General features: G+C 40.9%; 1 protein-coding gene across 4 annotated transcripts in view; it reads left to right on the top strand.

Moving 5' to 3' along the window:
• COG5 (component of oligomeric golgi complex 5) overlaps nucleotides 1-23,752 on the top strand; it is a 172,096-nt gene extending 148,344 nt beyond the window's left edge. For all 4 annotated transcript variants that reach the window (XM_068189682.1, XM_068189686.1, XM_068189685.1 and 1 more), the window contains 8 exons: nucleotides 1,132-1,242; nucleotides 2,602-2,664; nucleotides 3,465-3,568; nucleotides 4,913-5,150; nucleotides 13,270-13,346; nucleotides 13,827-13,953; nucleotides 14,512-14,591; nucleotides 23,059-23,752. In XM_068189682.1, coding sequence (XP_068045783.1) covers nucleotides 1,132-1,242; nucleotides 2,602-2,664; nucleotides 3,465-3,568; nucleotides 4,913-5,150; nucleotides 13,270-13,346; nucleotides 13,827-13,953; nucleotides 14,512-14,591; nucleotides 23,059-23,173 — 915 coding nt within the window. In that variant the 3' untranslated portion in view covers nucleotides 23,174-23,752. The remainder of the gene's footprint in view (nucleotides 1-1,131; nucleotides 1,243-2,601; nucleotides 2,665-3,464; nucleotides 3,569-4,912; nucleotides 5,151-13,269; nucleotides 13,347-13,826; nucleotides 13,954-14,511; nucleotides 14,592-23,058) is intronic.
• The last annotated feature ends 16 nt before the right edge of the window (nucleotides 23,753-23,768 follow it).

Below are 23,768 nucleotides of genomic sequence, written 5' to 3'. Positions count from 1 at the left end.
GGGAATAGTCTTTCAATAGTAAAGATTCACTGTTTCTTATAAGTTAAAAATTTTCATATTATGTTTGTTTCTTTTATTCCTAAACAATTATAACTGTATGCCGAGTTTTAGTTTAGGAGCTTTCTGTAGGACCTACAGCTATGTCTAGACATGTTCCATGAAAGCCTCTTTACCTTTTGCTCAGTGAGTTGAATATATTTTTACTGAGAGACTTTTGGAGCTAGATATCTTCAGGGATTTCCTGGAGTATAATTCTGTATCCTGAAACATAGATAACTAGTTGGGTAATTATATCTCAGTGAAGCCTTCTATTAATAGGTATTCTTGCTCTAATGTTTAGATGTACTTCTAGAATTCACATCATCATTTGTCAGTTCTTTGTATTTCTGCAGCTTTGAGTGCGCAAAAAAAAATTTGTTTGTTTACCAATTGCACTTTATTATATTTTAAATTATAAACATCTGCTATGGTGTCCTTATGAGACTGTTCCATAGTTAATGGCTATTTATGTATCATTCTGGAACTTTGATTTTTGTCATAATAATAAAAAATGCATTCTTTGTGCAGTTTAAATATGAAGAAATATTTATTTTATTTTTGCTGAAAGATTTATAGATAAAACTCCTTAATGACAGGTCTAGCAGTTTTGGTCCTTGTAGTTCTATGTTACTGTTGACTTACAAGCCTCTAATATATACAAAGCTCTAAGCCGCCTATTTGAAAAAGCAGAGCTTTGAAGGAGAGGCTTGAATAGTTGTCAGAAGGACAGACTGAGGGCATTCAGAAAAATGTATGCTGCTCATAGAGAAAAGCTGCTGGGAGTTTTTGGGCTTCGTCATGTAGGTGATTTCATCTGACTATTAGATTACAAAGTTGAAGTTTTGCTGGGACTAGGTATCTCCAGGAGATCTGGGTCTCAGTGCTGTGGTTTGGGAGCTGAGACAGTCTCACAAGGTTCCTGTTGCTGTTGTTCAGGCTGTTTAATCTGAAGATGGAAATTCTATGAATCAAGAGTTAAATGGAAGAACATTGGGTAGTGAGTGCCTGTGGCTTTTTGCTGTGGTCAGAGTTAACTTTGGGGAGACACACTGTTTAAAGAGTTGGTACCAACAATTTCTGTGATCACTGCAGCTGTCTACTCAAGGAGATGCCAGCCAGGTGATTGGGCCACTGACAGAGGGCCAGAGGAGGAACGTGGCTGTGGTTAATTCACTGTACAAACTGCACCAGGCAGTTCTGAAGGTAGGCTTCTTTTGGCATTTCTCTTCTTGCCATAATGTTACCTTCTTGCTCTATCCTGTGCATATGCTCTGTTCAGCAGATGAGAACTCTTGGCAAATACAGCCCAATTTTGTGTTAAGAGCTGCACCTTGCTGTGCATTTGTACAGCTCTTTGAGGCTGGGCTGGCCCTTGTAAGCACCACTATATGACAAATTGTCAATATTAGAAGAATAAAAATATGTTTCTAGAGAGTAATCACATCTAACAGCCGTTACTTTGTGAGCATAAATGATTGAACTCTTTGTTTTTTCTTGTCTTTGTACTAATCAGCCTGATAGCCCCCTTACTGCATCTGCTTCAGCCCAAGCTTACATTTTTCAGGAGACCTTCGATGCTTTCCCACAATTGTGTCTAAACTGAAAAGAGGACGGAAAGGGTGAAATCAAGAAAAGCAATATCTCACAAATATCTCCATACATTATTACTGTGACTAAAGTCTGGCCTGGAAATTTTTCAGGACTAAGCACAGTTATGAATAATTCCAGTTTACTGATTTAGTGATGCCAGTTGTTACACAGTCTGTGTAAACTAAACCAAACAGATACATTGGTAGTTGCGGTTAATCGTGTTTAAATCCTAGCCCGATTAGAAAAAAGATCATGAGTACTCCTGACTCTGGATATGTTCAGAGAATTTAAAAAAATGCTAAAAAGCCTATAAAATTTCCTTGGATTCTGCAAACAGATGGTAGATCAACTTTTAAGTCTGCTTTTTCTGATGTACTTAGTAATGAACCTCATGTGTCTTAGTGTTGGAGGGAGATCTGATATGATTCAGTCTTTGAGTTCAGTACTTATCTGGCTTAAAAACACTATTGTGTAGCATGTTCAAGACTGTAAGGAAATTGGTAGAATAGTCCTTCAGATAATTCCTTAACTCTCAATTTTAATATTGTTTTAGCTGTACATAAACAACTATTTAACATGTAGTGCTATAATAGTCATAATACTGAGAAAGAGCAACCATTCCTTCAAATATTTGCCACAGAGCTGCTTGTATAGTTCTCCATGAATTCTATACTTAGCAGTAGGAGAATACACCAGTTATTTTTATTCTGATTCTGTTAGCCTTTCAGCTAAATTTCAGCTTAACTTCATTGAGTCATTTCTTTGCCAAAGCAGAAGCAGAGTCCATAGAAAATCTGAGAGCAAAGGATTGATGATGCACTGAAAATTCTGTCTGTATAAAGCACACTTGATAGTTATCTGTAAACACTCATTGCTAAGGATAACTCAGTGTGTTTTTAAATGATGGTGATTATTATGAATTCTAAGAATTTGTTGAATGCTGACTATTAACAATTACTTTACATTTTTTAGGTTATTACCAGTCAGAGCTCATTTCCAGCAGCTGCTGAGCAAACAGTCACAACTGCCTTAAAGGTAATTGAATGTCCATATGCTTCAGGGATAGGGCTGAGCTTGGCTTTGTTTGTTACACTTAAAATGGGCACTTATTTCCCACATATTATTTTACATCATTATATTTAGTAACAGGTATACAAATATTCTGACATTTCTAATTTATTGTGTCTGCAGCTACATATGTGTTACCAGTGCCAGATCACTGCTTGAGTCATGCTTGTGTTCAGAATATTCTCATAACGGTCAGGACATAGATGTCATCTGACTGTGAAAATAAATGTCTTTCTCTGCAGCATTCACACAGCAATAGCTGGATCCTTCATCACTCCCTTCCTCCCACAACAGACATCAAATTATAATTTTTATGTGACCTGGTACTTTCCTGGAGGGGGATGTGGGTGGCGGTGCAGCCTCTGTGGCTGACAGCTCTCCAAGTCTGTCCTGCTGGGCACTGACCTGGGAGGGGTTGTGTGCAGGGGAGTGAAGGGCAGCTTGTGTCTGGGGAATGAACACCTGAGCCAAGTGTGCACAAAAACATGTACGTGTACAAACCAAGAATGCCAAATTGCTGTGCACCTTTTTGAAGGAAGGCTTTACACAGAAGCAGCAAGCAGCCTTATTTCTATACTTTACTGGTAAAATCAGTTAAAGAGAAATGTTATCTTTAGGTTTGGTTCTCCTATTTAACATTTTCTAATGCAAAATAATAAAAAGCACTGATAAAACGGACTGTTTCCTAAGGTATTTTTGAGGTGTCAAAATGCAAGTGCTTCTAGGTTTTGTTTTCTTAATTCTGCCTTTTTCTTATTCTATTTTAGGCAGTCCATGATCTAATGGGTAGTGCTGTTCAGCCGCTACTGAACTCCGTAGGAGATTCAGTGGAAGCTATTATCATCACTATGCACCAGGAAGATTTTTCTGGGTAACTAGAAATATCTTTTAAATTTACCATTGCTCTAGTAAGATGTCCTGCATGTGTGTAATAGATTGTTATTGCCACAATGTCCTTGAACCAAAAGTGCTTGTTTGTTGAGGGGAAGGTGATGCTTTATGGTTAATGAACACAGGAAGCAGAATTACACCTATCTGTGGAAACAAATTAATCAGGTAGCATCTGTCTTCTCTCCCTCCCCCTTTTTGTATTCATAGCTGTTGAGTAAAAATCATTTCAAATAGAAAAAGAAAGCTGACAAGAGGCCATTTTTGTGCTTAAAAAAGCCCTTTTGCTTTGAAAATGTGGTTTTTTTGGACAGTCTTCAGAAATGTCAGTATTCCTGTTCCTCAAAGCGTATAGCCTGTGAGGTAATAGTTAAAATTAACTTTTTTAAAAATTTAAATCTCTGGTTCAGTATATTATGCTATTTTCCCAGTGCGTTTTCATTAAATTTTCCAGAATTCTTTACATGCCAAGATCTTGAGTCTGATGTATAATTGAGACTTCCTTCCTAAATTTTATTTTGGTTGTCATGTCTGTTCTGACATTGCTTGTATCATCATCAATTGTCCTGTTTTCTGTCTTGAAAATTAACTGAAAATACTGTATTTTCAGAGACGTTTTGAATTTTCCTTTTGAATTTTTTAAACAACATTTTACCCTTACCCTCAATTGGCAGCAGTAGCACAATATCTCTCTAAGTGGGCAAACAGTTTCCAGCCAAAGGCTAAGTTTTGTTAGATAGCCTGTGTGTTCTTCTAAGTTTGGAAGAGTTCTTTGACCTGACTGTCAGTCAAAGAAAGAGAAAGAGGATGGGTTTGTGTCCAGGGGCTACTGTGCTGCTTCTGTGATGCTGACTTTGTAATCCTGGGTTTGGAGGAATCTCAGAGACTTATTCTATACAGAGAATAGGTTTGGGATTGACAGACTAAATTAGTAACTCTGTGACATATGTTTATATTTTATTATCCACTGTTAGACTTTCAAATCAACAACTGGGACATTCAAATTTGAGATCTGGATTTCAGGTGTAGGCTCCAAATTGAAGGAGGCTCTGCAAGTTGGGTAGGAGTGGGATATTGCCCTTTATCTTTGTTATTTCTTGTTTCATCTTTTAATTCTTCATGGGCATGGCTGATAAAGAGATATCTTCTGACTATAGTTTCAGAGAGAGTTACATGCTCCATATTCTGAGTAGAAATGAGACTCTACAATTCATGTCATGGCTTGATGGGGTAGGAAAAAAGTTTAAAAGAATCCAATAGGTTTTGGTTGTGTTTTAAAGATGAATTTAGCTGCCCCTATTTATTTTTCTTCTCTTGTTTTTTTCAGATCATTGTCCAACTCAGGAAAACCAGATGTCCCTTGTTCTCTCTACATGAAAGAGCTTCAGGGTTTTATAGCAAGAGTCATGAGCGACTACTTCAGACATTTTGAGTGTTTTGACTTTGTCTTTGATAACACTGAAGCCATGGCTCAAAGAGCAATTGAGCTTTTCATTCGCAATGCCAGTCTAATACGGCCCCTCGGTGAAGGTGGGAAGATGCGCCTAGCAGCAGATTTTGCACAGGTACCCTCAAGTGCTGATTTCTGCTTTTTAGTGTCATTTCATTGATTTCACTAAAAAGTATCAACGCTTTTGTCCCCATTGAAGTGTAAACAGGCAGTTGTAGAGATTGGCGCATTCCAGGTCTAAACATCCTCTCTGATAAGATACTGGATCCTGAGAAATGCATCCACTAAGTAGTTGAAGATCCCTCATCACTGTAAGGCACATTCAGGGAGGTCTGACATCTTCCTGTCCAGGTGACTGTTGCATTTAAATTCGGCTGCATCTTGGCATGTTGTCCCACTTGGCTGACCTCTGTGGCACGTCCGTCATTTGCCACCATTCATTCACTTCATTCTTTCTCTCTTCTAATGGAATATGGTGTGTCACTTCCTTAGTCACTCTATATCACGGTGCCCACAGTGGTTTATGGCTAGCTCAGCTGCTTTGCAGTGAAGGAGACAAGCTAAAGAAATATCAATATCCAGGCAAGAGCTGCCCTATGGAAAACAGAAGGGCAGTTGTCTTGTGAGATTCTCTTCATGACCCAATTGACTGACCTGCATCTCAGCTTTACCTAACTCCTATGCAGGACTAAACCACAAAAGAAATTGCCAGATTCATATCCACCACCTGTCTGTGTTACCTACTATATTAAAATTTAATTTGTCTGCAGTACCACTGGATGGTTAACGTGCCAAAGGATCGGGTAGCCACGGATCAACCTGAGACTGCCATTTATTATTATCCTAGTGGAAAAGGGAATTAGCACCAGCTGTCTGCATACTGAGTGCTGATTTTGGCTGGTAGGTAACTGAGGTAGGAGAGGAAGGCAGGGAGGGAGGAATTGCTGCCTCCTCCACTCCTTCTTGTGGCTGCTTTGTATCATTTGCCTCTGAGTTACATACTCCTGAGTAAAATTATTTTATTCATTACTCAAAAATAGCAAATCAGCCCTTAACCACAGAAATGAAGGGGAAGTTTTCAATTGCTCTCAGCGAGAAGGTTCCATTCCCTTCTCTATTTTGAAGACAATGGCATAAAATTGGAAGCAAAAAAAGGACACTTGACTCTTCCTGTGGAAGGAATAGGGATAATTTTTGTAATTTATGCTAATTTTAACTAAAGTAAGTCATATAAATTTGGAAAATGTTTTAACCTGATTGTATAGTAAAAGTATGTGATCTAAGCACCTGTTATAACCTAAAAATATAACTTGTTTATAATTTTTAAACAGTAATTTTTCCCATTCTGATATGGACTACCTTTTAAAGTGAAAAATGAAGATATTTTTTTGTAGAGTGTAGAGGAATTTACGTGGTCTTCCCCACTGTGCTGAGTATGACTCCTCAGTGGAGTAGAGATAAATATTCTGATTTCTTTTGTACCACAGTATCAAAAGAAAAAGGGTTTGAATTCATTCTTGTCTCCTGCCTTCAACTGTTGCTGCATTTGGGGGCTTGTGTTTTTCTTTTCTTCACATTGTACAGTATTCTTGGCTTGTTTAAAAATGAGCTTAAGACAAGAAATCTGTGTCCAACCAGCTGCAGGAGCCAACTCAGCACTCACTCTGTGCCTTTGAGCATCTCTGCGCAGAGCTCCTCTGGGTGTCCCAGGCTGCCCTGGGGCTGTAGTGTCCAGAATGGCCTAGACACTCTATCCTCTTGCTCAGGATAGAAGGAAAAGGACTGAAACATTTTGTAAGTGGATGCTGCCATATATCCATGTTTTCTGGGATGTGTGTGCTCCTCCCAAAGACCTGGTGGATTTTTTGCGCATGCCCACGATGCCAGCTCCTGGGAGCCTGGCAGGAAGGTGGCTGTTGCTCTGACCCAGCCAGGAGTCCTGGTGTAAATGCAGCTTTAATGAGGACTAGGAGAGGTTGCTGCTGCTTTTGGCTGAGGAGGGCAGGGAGCAGGTATTTAGCTGGGCTGCTGGCTTGATGAGAAGGATAAATTTTTCCAAATGGCCACAAGTGCTGTGTGCAGGGTTTTTTTTCAGTCCCAGAAAGGCACTGCATTGTTGGACTAAAGCCAAACCCAAAGGAAACAACCTGCCTGGAAAGATATTGTGTGTAGGAGTAGGTTTGTTTATAAACTGTTTTTACTTGTGTTCTGTCTTGTAAAGTAATTTTGGATTTTCTCTACGTGAAAAAGGGTTACATGTTCCTGCTCAAAACTGACTTTTAAGATCTAAAACCCCTTCTGGTATTTTGGGGTTGCTTGCAAGCAAAAGACCTGGGCAGAAATCTGTCCAGAAGCTTTGATTAATTTGAGTTCTTATTATAAACACACCTGCAATGAATCAAGTAACCTTTGATTGCATCAGATTTTGGGTATCTCATGCTTCTTCACATTCTTTCAGGGCACTCACAGAGTTACAGCTGCCTTATACTCAGCAAGAATAGCTTTGGCTGAGAGTCTGATTTGAAAATTTTTGCACTGAAAACGTGTTTTACTGATAAGTTGCCTCAAAACAACAGGTGTCCACACAGAAGGGAGAAAATGCATTTCAAGTTCTCTTCATTCAGAGCTGGGTTTGATGAGGTGCATAACAGCCAATTTTCTGGAGTGAGGCTCAGCTACTCATACATTAGGAATTACTGCTGTAGCTCTGTTGAATTCTGTGTCTTACCCTGTTTGCAGTGTCAGTATGGCATTTGCCTCTCCTATGCATTACAGGTTTCTCAGCAGTGAGACTAGGTGTGTGCTACTGTGGCAGCTGTAAACGGAGCTGTGATAGGCTTGAAATATGCCTGAATATCATTAATGTGATTTCATGTAAATCAGTGCTTACAGGAGCACAGGAACATTGCAAGCCCTAGGAAATGTGCACAGCACTGCAAGGTTGTTATCGAGTGCCGTGCCACAGTTCTTTGGGAGTCTCATTTGAAACATTTCCAGGCTGAGTTCAGCTCTTTTCATGCTCTCAGTTTTTATGCAAGCAATTGCACAAGATTACTTTTCAGCTCACTCCTGTATACACCCAAATCAACTTGTTTTATTTAGTTTTGTATTTTCAAGGTGCCTATGATTCAATATTCACATATTTAATACCAAATTTCACTTTTTAATTCAGTACTTGTCAGACTGAAAAAAAATGTTCTCCTAGAGGCAAGCAAGCCAGCAAGCCCTGATGGTTTTCAGCACTTCTGTTTCTGGGGAGTGCAAGTTCTTCTCCAGAGGACCTTTTAACTTGCTTGGTGTTCAGAGTTGTTACAGCACTTAGGCATACTTTGGGATTGTGGCTTGTAGTTCAGGCCTTCCTAAAACCCGATGGAAGTGCTGGAAAATGCAGCAAAGAATGAACAATTTTTATTGGTTCTGTTAGAGTTGATACTCTTCTCTATATGCTTTTCTGTATTTCTTACCTAGGCATGATTCATGGTTGAAATTTTTGGCATTGTTCAGACCATTTTGATTGGGGACAGTTAATGCTGCCACTAATTCTTCAAGTCTTTCTCAAAAAAATACTGCAAAATATTTGGGTTTTATTGAATTTTTCTAGAAAAATGTTTTCATGGTAGACGTTTACAATGCTAAATTCTAGTGTAGAAGAGCTGTTTCTATCTCCTGGCTAGACTATGGTCAGAATCTGGTTTCCTGATTCAATATGTGGCATTTTAAAAAAGGAAGAATATTAGGCATCGGGATTTTTAAAAATGTAGACTGATTTGCTCATTTGAACAAACATGATGATACAAGTGTAAAAGTGGTTTTTATAATTTTTCCTTTAAAATTTGCATTCTAGTTTCTTACAGAGAAATGAGAGCAGCAGGATGCTGTAATCACATTGTAGTAATAAAGACAGAAACTACTAAAGCTAAAATACAGTTAATGTTTAGTGCTAATTATCTTCCTGGAAAGAGGGAATTATTTGCTGATGTGTGTTATTTTAGAGGTGTTACAGCTGAAGGATTTACTTAAACATCAACCGTTTTGGAATTGCTGCACTTAGGAGAAATCAAATTGAACATCCCTTCAAGGCCAGCTTCTTTCATATAATAGTTCAGCTCTTCTGCTCCCTTGCTTGTTAAAGCATTCTGTCCTGGTGAATGGCTAGAAAAAAGCATTTTGAGGTAACATTTAAAAACTTGGGATTCATCTTGGCCAGGAGGAAATGTAATTGCTAAAAATTTAAAGTTAAGGTTTTCCAGCTGAAAAAACAGCCGTTTAAGTAATGAGAGATCTTGAAAATACCACAGTAGACACTAAAAAATAACTTCACTATGTGTTTTTTTAAAGCACTCTTCAATATATATGCATTATCTGTATCTAGACTATGTATTAACTTCACCCTTGGGTTGCTGAACGTAATCCAATTAGAGAAGCCAGGCATGTGATGTATTTTTTTCAATATGGCCAGCCAGTGAATAGTTCAATAATTGGCCACTTAGCCATGGGCTATGGCAGAGTCATATGAGGAGAAAAGATAATATTGCCTTTTTGGGCTTAGATAGCATTAACCATTGAAAAGAATCCTATGTTGGGCAGGCGCCTGCCACTATGTCCAGCATAGCAAACTGACATTAATAAATCATGGAAAAACAATGGGTTTTGAACAAAACTAAAAGAAACAAGTCATTAGGCCTTCTTCTGTTGTATCTGCTGCTTGCTTTTTGGCAAGCACATTCATCTCCTAGTGCTCCCCTTTGATTCTGTGTTAATGATAATATCACATCAAGCCTCTGTGGTTGCAAATTACTGCTTGAACACCTGATTTATCACTGAATTTGATCTGGAGGTTTGAATTTTCAAATTTACCGTTTAGAAGGGAAATCTGGAAAAGAAACAGAAAATACTACTTACCCTTTTATATAAAAGTCCACAGGACATGGCAGAGTGAAAGGCCTTGCACACATAATACAAATACTGGCTGCCAACAGCCAAAACCATCCCCTGATGCAAGAGCTCACTGACAGGCTTTGAAACTCTAGCTGTGTATCACAGCAGAGGCTGCTACAGTAGAACTTGCTGTGTGAATCAACAGTTGATGCCGTTTCAGGTGATGACAGGTAACACAGCCAGAAGTGATGCACGCTCAATTCTCTGCCCAATTCCAGCACCTTGAAAACAGCAGCTGTTCCAGCCGAATGGTTCCTCCCCAGCACTTGCTCCTGGGCTGGCACAGTGCTCAGCAGAGACACTAAACCCCTCTCAGTGGCCTCAGAAATGATTGTGACAGCAGAAGGATGCCATAGCATCCCACCGTGTCACTGGGCTCAGATAAACACCTCAAATTCAAGGAAAGAAAACTATCTTAGTTATTATGAGAATTATACTTTTTATTGGGTTATAACACAAAGACTAGTATAATAGTTTAAAAAAAAAGAGTTTCTGTGGTTTATGTACATTTTTACCACATTAGTTTTCACTCATTCCCACTCTTCATGAGTCAATGTGAGATAGTATAGTATGCTGCAAAGCTTAAAAACAATATTTTTCTTTGGCAGCTATTACTTCACGAATCTACCATCTGCTGCCACCATTAAATCGATCTAGTTCTAGCAATACTAATAATTTCCTACAGTGAATAAAGGTTGAAGATGAAGTAATAGAATTTTCCAAATTAATTTTTCTTCTTTAGTACTTAAGACAAAAAAAATTAATTTATGGAAACTACAAAGTATATTCAAGAGAATTCATTAAAATTTGTTTTAATAAGGAATTGGTTAAGCTGTAGAAAGTTTCACTTAACGTCTCATTACTTCATATGATGTTCCGGGAGCAAAACAATCTTTTGAAACTTATTAAGCAAAATTATATTTTGCTATGCTGTTATTTCTTCCCCCTCATGAGTACCGTTTGATCTACGCATCTCTGTTTCCGCAAGTCAGACTGGCAGTTTGTTGCCTGTTATCAAAGTCTCTAAAGAACCTACAGGAATTATCTTCTCCCCAGTCCCTCACAGCTACAAGCTCACAGCTCCCACCAGAGCTAGGACACCAGCTCCTGCAGGATATCAGCTGCTTCCAGCTGCCCCCAGCCAATACTGACGCCTGAAACAAAGCTCTGGAGAAATCAGAGTCTTGCTCCCATTTGTTTTTCAGGACCTGTAGGGTTCTTATATCATGATGCAGCAAAGCATACTTGGTGAGCTCCTTATTTTGGCTGCTTGCTCCTGATCCTGTGTGGCACACCAGCCTCTTGGCTCCCACCTGTGCTCCTGGGGGACCTGGGGGAACAACATGCTGAGCTTGCTGAAAGCTTCACTGCAGCTTGGAGTTGGAGCAGTTCCCTCCAGCAGTTCCCTGCAGAGCCTGCCTTCCCTGGGAGCATGCCCTCACTTCCTTGTACCAGCAGATTCAGCACAGCATCTGGTGGCTTCTGAGCCACAGGGACATTTTATTCACTTTCTTCTCCCGTGAGTGAAATCTGCATACAATGCAGATTTCAGATGGCCTGGAAGTGCTGATGTGGGCAGGTACACAGAGGTCCCTGGGCTCGGGCAGTGGCTGTGCACTGCCCATGGGAAAGCTCCCCATTGCTTTCCAGAGCTACCCACCTCTCCTGGTCTGCAGGGGAAGCCAAGATGCCTGGCTTAGGCCCTGTAGCTTCCCCAGCTTTGCCTGAGTGTCATGTAGGGGTTACTCCTACAAACATGATTCGCCTGACCTATTTTAGGTGTCCACCTTGGGGAAAGGTGCATCACCCCCCCAAGAGTGACTGCTTCTCTCCACTGCCTTTGAAGAGAACCTGTAGATGTTGAGAAGCAGGTGAGATGACTCCTATCCTGCCACCTGCTTTTAAGGAGGGAAGTATATAACCCTGAAGTATGTAGCCTTGATTTGCATTAATCACTAATTCTTCTGGGTTTAGCTGAACTACGGCATCATAGTTCACTGCACCATGTTCCTTGTTTATGCTGGAATCCCAGCATAGTTATGTGCTCTTGGTGAAGCTGGTGGCCCAGCAGCCATCTCTGTCTGAGGAAATGCTGCAGCTGGAAAGAATGATGTAATAGTATTAAAGACTTTACTGTAAATACTGTCATATCACAAACACTTTGAAACTCGTTCAGCAATATTACTTACAAGGGAAACTCGTGGTATAGTGGTTTTGATCTTGTTGCTTATTTTAGCTGTCATCTTTTGAATAGTTTAATTGTGCATTATATGTAAATCAAAATCTGAATAGTCTTTCAAGTTGGGGATTTTGAAAAACAGAGAATAAAGCTTGATCCATCATTTGGCTGACACTTCAGGAATGCAAAAAATAAAGACTTAATCCATGTCTGAGTAAAATTACCTGGGGTTTTTTTAAGTGGTGGTGTTTGTATTGGTGTGCACATTAACTGAAATTTTGGTGTGTAATGTTCATGTTCAGTCTGGGATCCAGAAGGGAAGCAGTTCTTTCTCACTTTTGTGTCCCTACTGTTAATGAAGAGTCTGTGACAGAATTTATATGTAAAAACCCAAGTGGAGCCTGGCTCTTCAAAAAAGCAGAACTCGCATGCTTCAACAACAGAAAGTGTTTTAAACTTGTTTGTTTTTAAAGATGGCTGCTCTAACTCAGAAACCCAACAGTATGAAAATAATGGTCTTACTCTTTAACCATGATTCCGTATGACTCTTTGGCAATAGATCACAGCTGCCTTCTATCTAATCTGTATAGGTTTTGTGCCCCAAAAGTTGGGGCCCGCTGTTCAGGAAAGAATCATTTTAACCTTGTCCTTCACCAAAGGAAAGGATGCCCAGCTGAAATGTGTCTGCAGTTCTACTGCTTTAGCAGTGGTTTGTGGAGACCTGCCTAGATTTGCTTTCTTCCCAGGCTGCGTTCAGATTTTTGGGGTATTGACATAAGTGCTTCATTAGGAAACACATCACCAACAAAATAAACCTGCTGCAAGAAACAAAGCTTTAGTCTCAGAAAGCTCACAAGGCCCCTTCTGTTGTTATGCACAGACTGTCTTTATCATTTGTCACGAAATGCTTATTGTGTTGCCAAGAATAAGGCAGAAGTCTTGGCTTGGGCAACATAGTATGAAAGGAAAAGACAGCTTCTTGTCTTAATTCAGCCACCAGAGAGAAGTCACTGACTTAGTCTGCAAGTTTGGATTATTGCTTAAAGACAGGCTACTTAAATACCAGGTGTTATGTTTTGGGAGAATCTAATTCAAATGGAACTGTTTGCTTTTGTAGATGGAGTTAGCGGTAGCACCGCTGTGTCGGCGAGTCTCTGACTTGGGAAAATCTTACAGACAGCTGAGGTCATTCAGGTGAGTTGCAGTCGCAGTATGACTAAACGGTATTTCAAAACTGATTTATTACCTCGTGTTAGTTCTGATTGAACTGAGAGGTTTTTTGGCAACACCCACCTGCAAATTAGAAATAGATTGAAGTTCTTTTAAATTTTATGCAGAGTATAACTATGATTTAACAATCTTTGTCATGCAAATGTTGGCCAAATTGTACTTTTTTGTGTTGCTTTCAGTACATATTCTGTATGACAGCGAATTCTATAGTTACCTTAAATGTTTTCATTGAAATGCAAAATTTACAGTCCTGTGTTGTTTAATTACAATAGGCAACTGCTGTAAATCTTTGCAAATTGGACCTGTGTTGGAAACCCAAGATGCAGAGTAGGGGCAAAAAACTGGATGGTTCTATCCTAACGCAATATTGCCACCACATAGAGGCACTTATGCATTTGAAAAGCTTTTTCTTTATTTAATGAGCATATTGTTACATTTTTCCAGACCACTGCTGTTCCAGACCAGTGAGCATATTGCGAGTAGCCCAGCTCTGGGAGAGGTTATTCCATTCAGCATTATTCTTCAGTTCTTATTTACAAGAGCACCACCAGAGCTAAAATCACCCTTCCAGGTAATAAGATCAACCTGTCTTTTATTTTCAGATGTCCTAAGGTGCAACAAGCATTGTAGTTTGCTCTAGCTGTTTTAGTTAAAAATTATTCAAATGCATATTTTATATAATTTTTCTGTTTTGTTTTTATTGTGGCAAAGGCTTTATAAAAATTTGTTTACTAAATTAATTGATTGATTGATTAATAGTAGGGATATGATAACCTGATATTAAATAGACTCTCAGTTCTTTACTATTCTGTCAGCTCATGGTAGAAATTGCAGATCTTTCCCCAGACTGCAAATTGCCTGGATCCTTCTCTTGTAAGCTGCAGGAAATCTACATAAAAACCCTGTCAGAAATGGGCCAACAGCTGATATAGGAGATGACCTTTGATCTCCCAAATAACATACTAGGCTATTCCTGTTAATTGTCTTTGATTTCTTAATTCATTCTGCATCACTGCAGTACCGAGAACCTCATGTGGCTTTCATTTATGTCATCTATGATTCTGAAATTGGTGTCTCTGTTTCCCTTTTTGCATTTTGTGTAATTGGTGTTTGTGTTTCTCTGTACCAGAGGGCTGAGTGGTCCATTGCCCGCTACTCCCAGTGGCTCGATGATCATCCATCTGAAAAAGACAGGCTTGCTCTCATACGGTAAAAATGGTGCTTTTCTTCTCTACATTTATGATAATGAAGCAGTAACTTGTCTGCACACTAGGACTCTTGAAAAGTAAAAAAAAATGTGCCTCAGGAGATGTATCATAAATACCATTACCTTTTCTCCACTCATGGGATGAGTTGCAAAGTGGCAGAAATATAAACTGATCTCTCCCCTCCACTGCCCTGTACTCAAACTCTCCAGTGCCTTTGGAAGGGGCACATAATCCTCTTGTAAAGGAAGTAAACTATGCACAATGATGGTTTAAATTAATAATGAGTTTTTGCAAAACTGCCTCTCTCTCCTTACTGCTGGAAAGTCAAGACTGCAGCTATCCTGTCATCTGTATCAGGAAAGAGAAGCTCTGAAAGCTTAACCAGTATAAATGTAGGTAGAAATCTAAAACTGGAAGACCCTTGTTACACACCTGGAATGTTATTTTTCAGGAAATCAGCCCATGATCTTTAGAAGGTAATAATTACATCAGATTTTTGAAATCTTGCTAGGGTAGACGACTTCATAGCTACATATTATTTTGCATCTTAAGATGTTAGGAAAAGTTATGAAGAGTCTTGTTTTTCAAATCAAGCTGAGTTCTGAAGCATGTTAGAGAGAGCAGATTTGTATGAACATGACAAAACCAACCTGAGGGTCCTCAGGATTCAAGGCTCAGATGATCATTTGGCTCCTAAAACCCTAAACTTTCCAGCCATCTTCTCAGTGACCTTGGTGTCCCCCACACCAGTGGCCTGGGAAAGGTTGTCGCACGTAGGTGCACCGGGCTCCATATGGCTTGGGAGCCAGCTCTGTCCTTGAACTAGCATGCATGGATGTTGCCAGCTTTTGCTGGAGTGATAAAAGCTGACTTTTACGTTCCAGCCAACAGTGACTGTGCCTCAGAAAGTCAACTGTTTTCTGTCCACACTTCTAAAGCAGCCAAGAGGAGTCTGCTATAAATATTTACACTTCCTGAAGCTGATAGCACCGCACAGTCCCATGTAGTGATTGGGCCAGTTAAGGAGATGCTAGTTAATCACCAGTAGATGTTACTAGGATTTATTTCTGAAACATTAGAATACAAACTGTGTCTCTTCATATGTGTCTTTTTTGAAAATCATACTTGTGATTAGTCTAGTTTGTCTACAAAACTAGCTTTTCTTGAATCTCAAGGCATGACACTGAATTACAGGGACATAGGTGATAGGTACAGGGCTGACAGAGCTGTATATGTAATCAGCTATGAATATTTTGATCGTAATTTCTGTCCTGATAGTACTAGCAACACTGGCACTGTTGAATCTCAGATATAGTAGGGAAAGCAGGAAAGCAGGGAATGCAAATCATTTGAGAACTGGTGGGATTTTGTTCTCTTCAATTTGTTTTCCCAAGTTTGAAAATGCCATCCTTAAACTACAACACATTTTTGTCTTTGTCTGCAATTAAATTTCATCCAGACTGATTCAGTTAATGAGTGTGCTGGTGGTCATGTTCAGACACTGATAAATTGTTCTAACCATGGAGGTATTAAGGAACAAACCTTGGGATGAGGCTTTTAGGCTGAGACAGTGTCATCCATTAGACCAAGTAGCGAAGCTGGAATACTTAAGTTTTCCTTTCAATCCTTTCATTGAATCCTTTATTCAGTTTTCATGGCTGGTTATCAAATGTAAGGCAGGCAAGCAGACATCAGTCACTAGTATGACCATGAACCACTCATATTTTCTTTAATACTCTATTGGAAGATTTCTGAGCCAGCTCTTTGTGTGTCTCATATGAACCTAAGTTGAACTGCAGGCATCTTGCTCTTCTATCACTCAACCTCCTCAGGCTTTTTCCACCTGTAGTCGTTCAGCTGTGCGAGTTGAACTTTGCATGTTTGGAGCCTTCAGATCCCTACACTGGTCTACACCAAGATACTATCTTTTTGTTTGCTGCAGCCTTGCAAATGGTAATTTTGTGCAACTTCCCTTTGTAACAACTGTGCAATTACTCTAGGGACCTGCTGCCTAGATATTAATTTCCTTGTGTTACCAGCATCCTTCTAGCTTCATATTAAAGCTAATTGGAATGCTTCTTCCGCTCTGTAGGTCTTAAAGGCTTCGTTTGCAACATGGTGTGAATGGCATGAATTAGTCCCGTTCTGAGCATTTTTGTGCATTTCTTTATGCTTGTATTCAGCACAAGGGGTGGTATTTACCTGGCCAGAGGAATATTCGCCAGACTGCCTTTGTAGACAGCAGAGAGAAACAGGTGCTGCTGGGGCTGATTCATCTCATCCTGAAGCAGGCACCTAAAATAGGTCAGTTGCATTGTGTCCTGAAAGCTCCCATTTTCTCTGTTCAGTGAATGGAGTGTGGGCTGGGACACAGGAGCTCTCTCAGGCAGCCAGCTGCCCTGCAGACAGTTAAAGTTAGGTGAGATGACCCTGCTGCAGGTGTCCTCCCTGAGCAGGGATTGCGTTGAAAGGAGCACTTCTTTAAGTGGCCAGGGCAATTTTTTTCTTTTTAAATTAAGCTTGAAAACTCAACTTTTCTTCCATAAAAGAAACCCTATTAGGCATGACAGGATTTGAGCCAGCCTGAAGGACAGTTCATCCATTCAAGGGCCAAATTCTTACCTTTACCATTAGAGTGTGTGTTAACTCCCCTTATTCAAGCTCACCCTTGCCGAAGCAGAGTTGAAAGCCAGGCCCAGTGAAGGGTGCATTTCCATAAGGAGCTGCTGTCCTGAGCTGAGGAGTTGCTCTGACCACTCACCTGCCCGGGGCAGGGACCAGTGGCAGCTCGGGGAGCACCGTGAAAGCCCCATCTGTGCGCTGGGCTGTCTGGCTGGGCAGAGCCGGCCGCTCTGGGTGAGCGCTGCCTCTGCTCCGGGGGAAGGAGCGCAGCCGGGAGGGGAGGCTGCAGCGCTGCCGGCCACTCAGAAACCCCGGGTGGCTCTCAGGCATCCCTGTCAGCGCACGGGCCCTTTGGTCTCTTCGTTATGCGGTCTGCAATAACTGGAGATGTCTCCTGCTCTTGTCCTACAGGTGATGCTGTTGGAGGTTTTACTGTTTGGTTTTACAGTGATTTTTATAGCACTGGATTAAATAGACCTGGTGTCACACAGTTGTCTCTTACACAGCAGATTTTCCATTTTCTGCTTTGCCCTAAAGTTTGCAGAGCAAACGGACTTTTACCAAAATACTAAAGAAAAGTCTGGCCCCAGCGTCCTCCAGCTGCCCTGCTGATTGACTGGACAGGAGTGCACAGGGTGCAGTCCAGTACTGAGCAGAAAGATGATCCCTGCCTCTTCTGAAGCTCACGATTCTGAAGCTCTGACTCCATTTGGCCAAAGGCAGAGCCCAGGAGGGCAGTGCTAGGGTTCACAATTCCATATAAGATTAATTAATTAGAGTAATTGTAAGGGATTCACATTAAGATCCCTTAAGAACCACAACCCTAATCATACTACATTTTTTTTCCTTTTAACTCTAGATATAAATCTTCATGGGTTCAAATAACATTTTAAAGAAGAACTATCAGGGTCTTATATAATCAGCTTGTCCTGATTTCCAAGAAAGCTCATGGTTTTGCTCATGCAAGTGAAGTAATTTAATAAGTGCTTTAAAATCCTTTTCCTTATGTGGGAGGGCATCTTAAACTTAGGGCTTTTTTTTTCCTTACTTCTTATGGCATTTTTAATGAAGCATTAATATATGCAGAACATCCCACCAACCCTTCTTCCATAGCTCTCTTTTACAAACAATATTTGTAATGTATACCATAGCTTGTCTTTTAAAATAGAAACAGATTGCTGAACAGGCTTTATGTCCTTTATTAGACTAGAAGATGCTGAATTTAGGGCATTATTTAGTCTAATCCCTTCAAGAGTATGTTTTGTATATTACATAAACAGGGTTTCTTCCATCTTAAAAAACAATAATACAACTATATATTACATTGTTAGGTATGACAACAGCTGTAATCTCCTCTGTGCTGGAGACTTCATGATACTGCTTTCACCCATAGTGCTGTTTATTTTTCCACAACTACTTTAGCACTGGTGTCCTCAACAGGAGTGATCCTGCATTTTTAAAGACAAGATTTTAATGAGTTGAGTCCTCATCTGAGTTGAGTCCTCAACTGTCAGCATAGTTAACAAAAGCTTATTTGAGCTAGGACTGCTAAAGTTTACCAAAATGTCATGGAAAATTCTGCATTTCAAGTGTTAACAAAGCCCCTGAATTAATTTTTCTCCCCAAATTAGATTCAGGTAGGCTTCCCAGCAGCTCCTGTGATGTTCCAGGTTGCCCAGCTCAGGCAGCCTGCCCTGTAGTCTTGCTGCATGCAGCAGCAATCATCTTGCTTTGCCACAAGCAGCTTCCTGCACTGTCCATATTCCTGTATGCTGCTGTCCCCTGAAGACTTGTTGACTGTCTTCAGCAAAACAAAATTCCCATCCCAAATGGACTTCTGGAATCTTGTCTACTCTATGACCATTGCTGCTTTTAGTTACTTCTTCCAGCCCATTCCTCCTTCTCACTCTGGAGCAACCTCACCATTATTCTCTGGACTCCAAACAACCTTCCTCCCTGGATTCATGATTTGTGACATTTTACTACCTGGACCTTTCCTTACCAGGAATGGACAGACTTGCTGGCCTGCCTCTGGGTGTCATTCCCACAGGCAGCAATGCAAAGGAGTTTCTGAGCTTGACCATGATTCCCATGTCACCTGGTAGGGTGTGGAACTCCAGGTGACTGTGGCTGCCCCTTTACTACCAGCCTTTAGCAGCTGCAGCAGCTTTTCATCCTCCCCTTGGCTGCTTTCCTACACCTGCCTGTGTGGGAGCAGGCTCCCAGCCTTCCCTGGGTGGGCACAGGGAGCAGGGAGCTCTCCAGGCCAGTTTGCTTTACCAGAAACACTGTTCTTTCACTGTTTCAGGTAAAGCTACTGATTATGAATGGCTTTCTAAAACATTCAGCTTCAGAATGTTTAAATACTTCTATTGGAGATGCAAGTGTGGGACACAGGAAAATAGTGAATGCAGTTGAGTATTCTGAAAGCTTTTGCTTTCATTGTTTAGTGTAAAGCTGTAAATGGTCTCTTCTAGAAAAATGCCTGAGAATTCACCTTACAGTATTGACATTACTGATTGTCTTTGGAGTGGGTAAGAGTTGTGATGCTCTTCAGGTTGCTTATATTTGTGAAGTTTGACTCCATCTCTTTGAAACAATGCAAGCAAAGCCACAGTAAAAGAGCAAGTGCAGCAGAAGGGACCTGCAAAACTCCTTTTAGCTACCTCTGATGGAGTTGGTTTTGTGAGATAAGTAGATTCTTTTGGGGCAGGAGACAAGGAAAGAAGATAAAAGCTGCTAGAAGCTGTGACAGTAGGACTGTAATACTGCAGTATGGCACTTAGCATAGCCTAAATCTCATTCCATCTTGTTTGATCTGATGGGAGTAACAGTCTGGCAAAGGATTATCAAGGGCTCACATTGAGTGGTTTTGGGTGCTGCTTTTAGGGTAAAGCTTCTCCCTTTCATCTATCTGGTTATCTCTGTAATCTTTTTCAAGGGCTTTTTCAAAGCAAGAAGATAAATCAGTTCAGGAATAGTAGTGTTACCATCTGGATAATGATGCCAACCTACAAGTTCACCAAGAGGTGTTAGAGCTTCCTAAGTTAAGCAGGTCAATATGGTTTTTTCTATTTTCAGCTTGTGATGACTTCAAAAAATTATTTGAGCCTACAACAAACTTTGAGGAGTGTATAGGATGGAAAAGACAGGGATACTGCTGAGTGGAAGGGGAGAGATTTATCAAGATAAATGACAGTTACAGTAAGAAAACTCACAGGAGTTTCTCAACTGTCTTTTTAATACAAGGGACAGTTCTCTGTAGCAGCTAACAAACATCTAACATGTCTAACAATTACTGCTGACCAGAGCACTTGAGTGCTGACCTGAGTGAGACATCTCTGACTCTTCTGAAGCATCTCCACTCATCAGGATGGCATCCTTGATGTCATCCTTGACCCTTCCCTGCCTGCATATCCCACCTGCTGCTCATCACATGTGCGCCCCTCATTGCTACAAGAGGCCAGTTTATCTAAAAAGCACAATTTCCTGCTGTCCCATTCCCCCAGTCTCACTTTTTCTCTCTAAATCTTGGGATTTAAAATAAACCTGTGGATGTGCCTAATCTCTCTGCAGTTCTTGATGCTCATGGCCTTTGCTGGGAATGAAGTGAGCTGCACCCAAAGCACTTTGTGGCCGCAGCAAGCAGTGTTTTAGTTGCCTCTTTCCCTGTAGACCCTGTGCTGCTCCCCAGGACCATTGGGAAGGAGCAGGCCAAAGGTTTTCAGGGAGCTGACTAGGTGCAAAAAGTCAGGTTTACTTTAGCTAGATAAAATAAATTTTCTTTCCCTGTCTTTCTGCCTGTAACAAGGGATTACTTCTCTGTTGTGTTTTGTTGCTGTGCAAAAAATTCAAAGTGATTCCTTACAGTGTATTTGTACCTGGTGTGGACCCCTCAGCAGTAGCTCACAAGGAAGTTGTTACCAAAATTTAAGAGCTCTCAAGTGCACCAAGGCCAACATGAGGAACTGTTTCTGTGCTCAGTAACTTTATTTTTCTGAAGCATCTCAACTCTCCAGTAATCCAGTCCATCCTTCTTTTGTCTCTTCCCCAGACAATATGTCCTGGTTTTCAGCAAAGAGGGACTGTGAAGTCTGGATGCTGCATAGGGACATCAGGAGCTGTGGTGGGAATCACCTCGTGCTGTACTGTTCCATTCCCACCCTGTGCTCAGAGGTGAAGCTGCCTCAGGTTCTTTGGTTGCACAGATGCACGCTTCACTCTCTCCCTGTCAAACTCCATCAGCAGGCACTGCACACGGGGACAGCCAGCTCCTCCTGGCACGCCCCGGCAGCGAGGCTGACGGATCAGCGCCGGCGTTGCTGGGGCTGGGAAGTGCTGGCAGCTCGTGGGGCTGGGCTGCCATGGCTGTCATTGGCTTCTCAGAACCCAAAGCTCAGACTCCTCTCTCCAGAGAACTGAGCACAGGCTTTTGGCCTCAGGAGCATCTTCCACTTGCTGATAAATGAACTTTGCTGGAAATTCCCAGCCATGCTGTGACACAAGTTATTGAGGAAGGACCAAGCCCTTGCTGATGTAGCAGCAGCTTTACTCACAGGCACCCAAGTGTACTCTGACCCTGCATCTTCCTACCATCTCCTCTGGTTCGTCAGGTTTGGTGGGCTCATCTGAGGCTTCCCAGAGCTGCAGCATCACACAAGGGATCTTGGCTGCTCCTCTCTTACCACCTTATGCCAGGAGAAGCCTGTGTGTGTGAAACATGGGCTGAATATCACTCTTCAGTACTTTTGCTTTCCTTAAGCCTTGCCTGATTCACTGCCTACTGCTGCCAGCAGGCCTGGCAGAGCAGCTGTGCTGGTGCATCCTGCACTCCCAGAAAGGCATGCATGAGACAAAACCCAGCACCACTCGCTGCTCAGTGACCGCACTGGCGGCAGAACCCTGCTGCCCTGAGGGCTGGTGCCTGCGCGGTGCTGGGAGCGCTGTGGTGAGTCTGTATTAGAAAAGGAACAGCCACATACCGGGAGCTCTGTTAGTCTCCACTTGAAATGGGGTCTGTTGTTTGTGCATTTTCTTAATGTCACAGTTTTGCTGTAAATAGCACAAATATAAGCGAATTTTAGAAGGAAACTCCAAGATGATCGTATCAGTTACATGAAGAAATAGAAGCAGAAAAGGAAAAGAAAATTAAATTCAAAGCTATATTTAAGTGTGGCAGCACTAGCTTGGCCTACTTAATGAATTCATAAGTTGGAATCTCAACAGATGAGCACTTAGAGTGTTTGTTTTACAAATATGCTGTCACTCAACAATAGTGTGTACTAGAATGTTGGCTGAAAGGTGACCCTGTGTTGTAAAGCATCACCACGGTCGCCCCTTTTAGCTTTGCAATGTTTTATTTGTGCAGTTCCCACATGATGACTCCATGTGTGACGTCCTGTGACAATGTGTAAGAGAGCCAGGCTGTGCCAGGAATCACCTCAGGGCATGGCCCAGGGTGTTCACCAGTGCCCCACCTTTCGTGCTGAAGTTGCGCTCTCAGCGTCTGCAGCAGCTGGAGATAATTCTCTCCCTTTCTAAAGGTTACCAGTGCAGCACTGAGCCCGAGTCTGTGCGTCAGAGCTGTCATTTCAAGCCATCTGCAACATGCTGCTGCTTATTTAAATGTTAAATTGTTTGCTCCTCAAACATGCAAGAAAGGAGATAAAGATCATGCAACAATTATATAGAGCTTTGCAAGGCCTTCCTTGTTCACTTCCTTCCGCAGACAAGTAGGACCATCTGAGGAAAATTTTGCAGGAGGGAAGAAGTCAGTAATTTCTGTTGCAGATCCTGAATTTACAGTACTTAATTGCTTTAGCTACCTTTTTTTTTTTTTTTTTCAGTGGTGCACTGGAAGCTTATGTTCAATCAGTGAGAACAAGAGAGGGAAAGGAGTTTGCACCAGTCTATCCCATAATGGTTCAGCTGCTGCAGAAAGCCATGTCAACTCTTCAGTGAACACACCTGTACAATGCTCTCACACCAGCGAATGGATGGTAACACAGCTGGGGGCTTTGGTGCCACATAGGTATTCACTGTTCATGTAAATTATCCCCAAGTACATCAGCTTTACAATGAAATGTTTACCTACTTCATGTCTGAAACTTCTGGCTTTATGTTCACTTTACAGGAACCTACTTATAAAGAAATATTATAAGGAAATTGTACAACTTTTATGTGCTGTGAGTCTACATCTAATTGAAACATTCTTAAGCTTTCCTTTTGAATTTAGAAAAGTATAAAATTAGAACTCAAATATTACAGTGTAATTGCTGAATATCTCAAATAAGGAAGCAGCTCTTTTCCTACAAGTAGAGTTTTAAACAGATGAATACATTTTAGCCGTATTCAGAAAATTGTACTTTTGAAACGTTTGAATCATCAGTTTCCATCTAAAAGTCACTAATTTTAACACAAGGAAAAATATTTATAACTAACCTAAATGCTTCTCTATTGCACTGCTGTTTGCTTAGAAATAATTTATATTGATTTCAACTCTTCTTGCTTAAACTGTAATAAAGAATATTAACTATCCAATCCTGAAAATAGTATT

Source organism: Anomalospiza imberbis, chromosome 5, assembly GCF_031753505.1.
Source record: "Anomalospiza imberbis isolate Cuckoo-Finch-1a 21T00152 chromosome 5, ASM3175350v1, whole genome shotgun sequence".
NCBI classification, from domain to species: domain Eukaryota; kingdom Metazoa; phylum Chordata; class Aves; order Passeriformes; family Viduidae; genus Anomalospiza; species Anomalospiza imberbis.
Note: the sequence above shows the minus strand (reverse complement) of the source record. Positions and strands in the feature narration are given on the sequence as shown.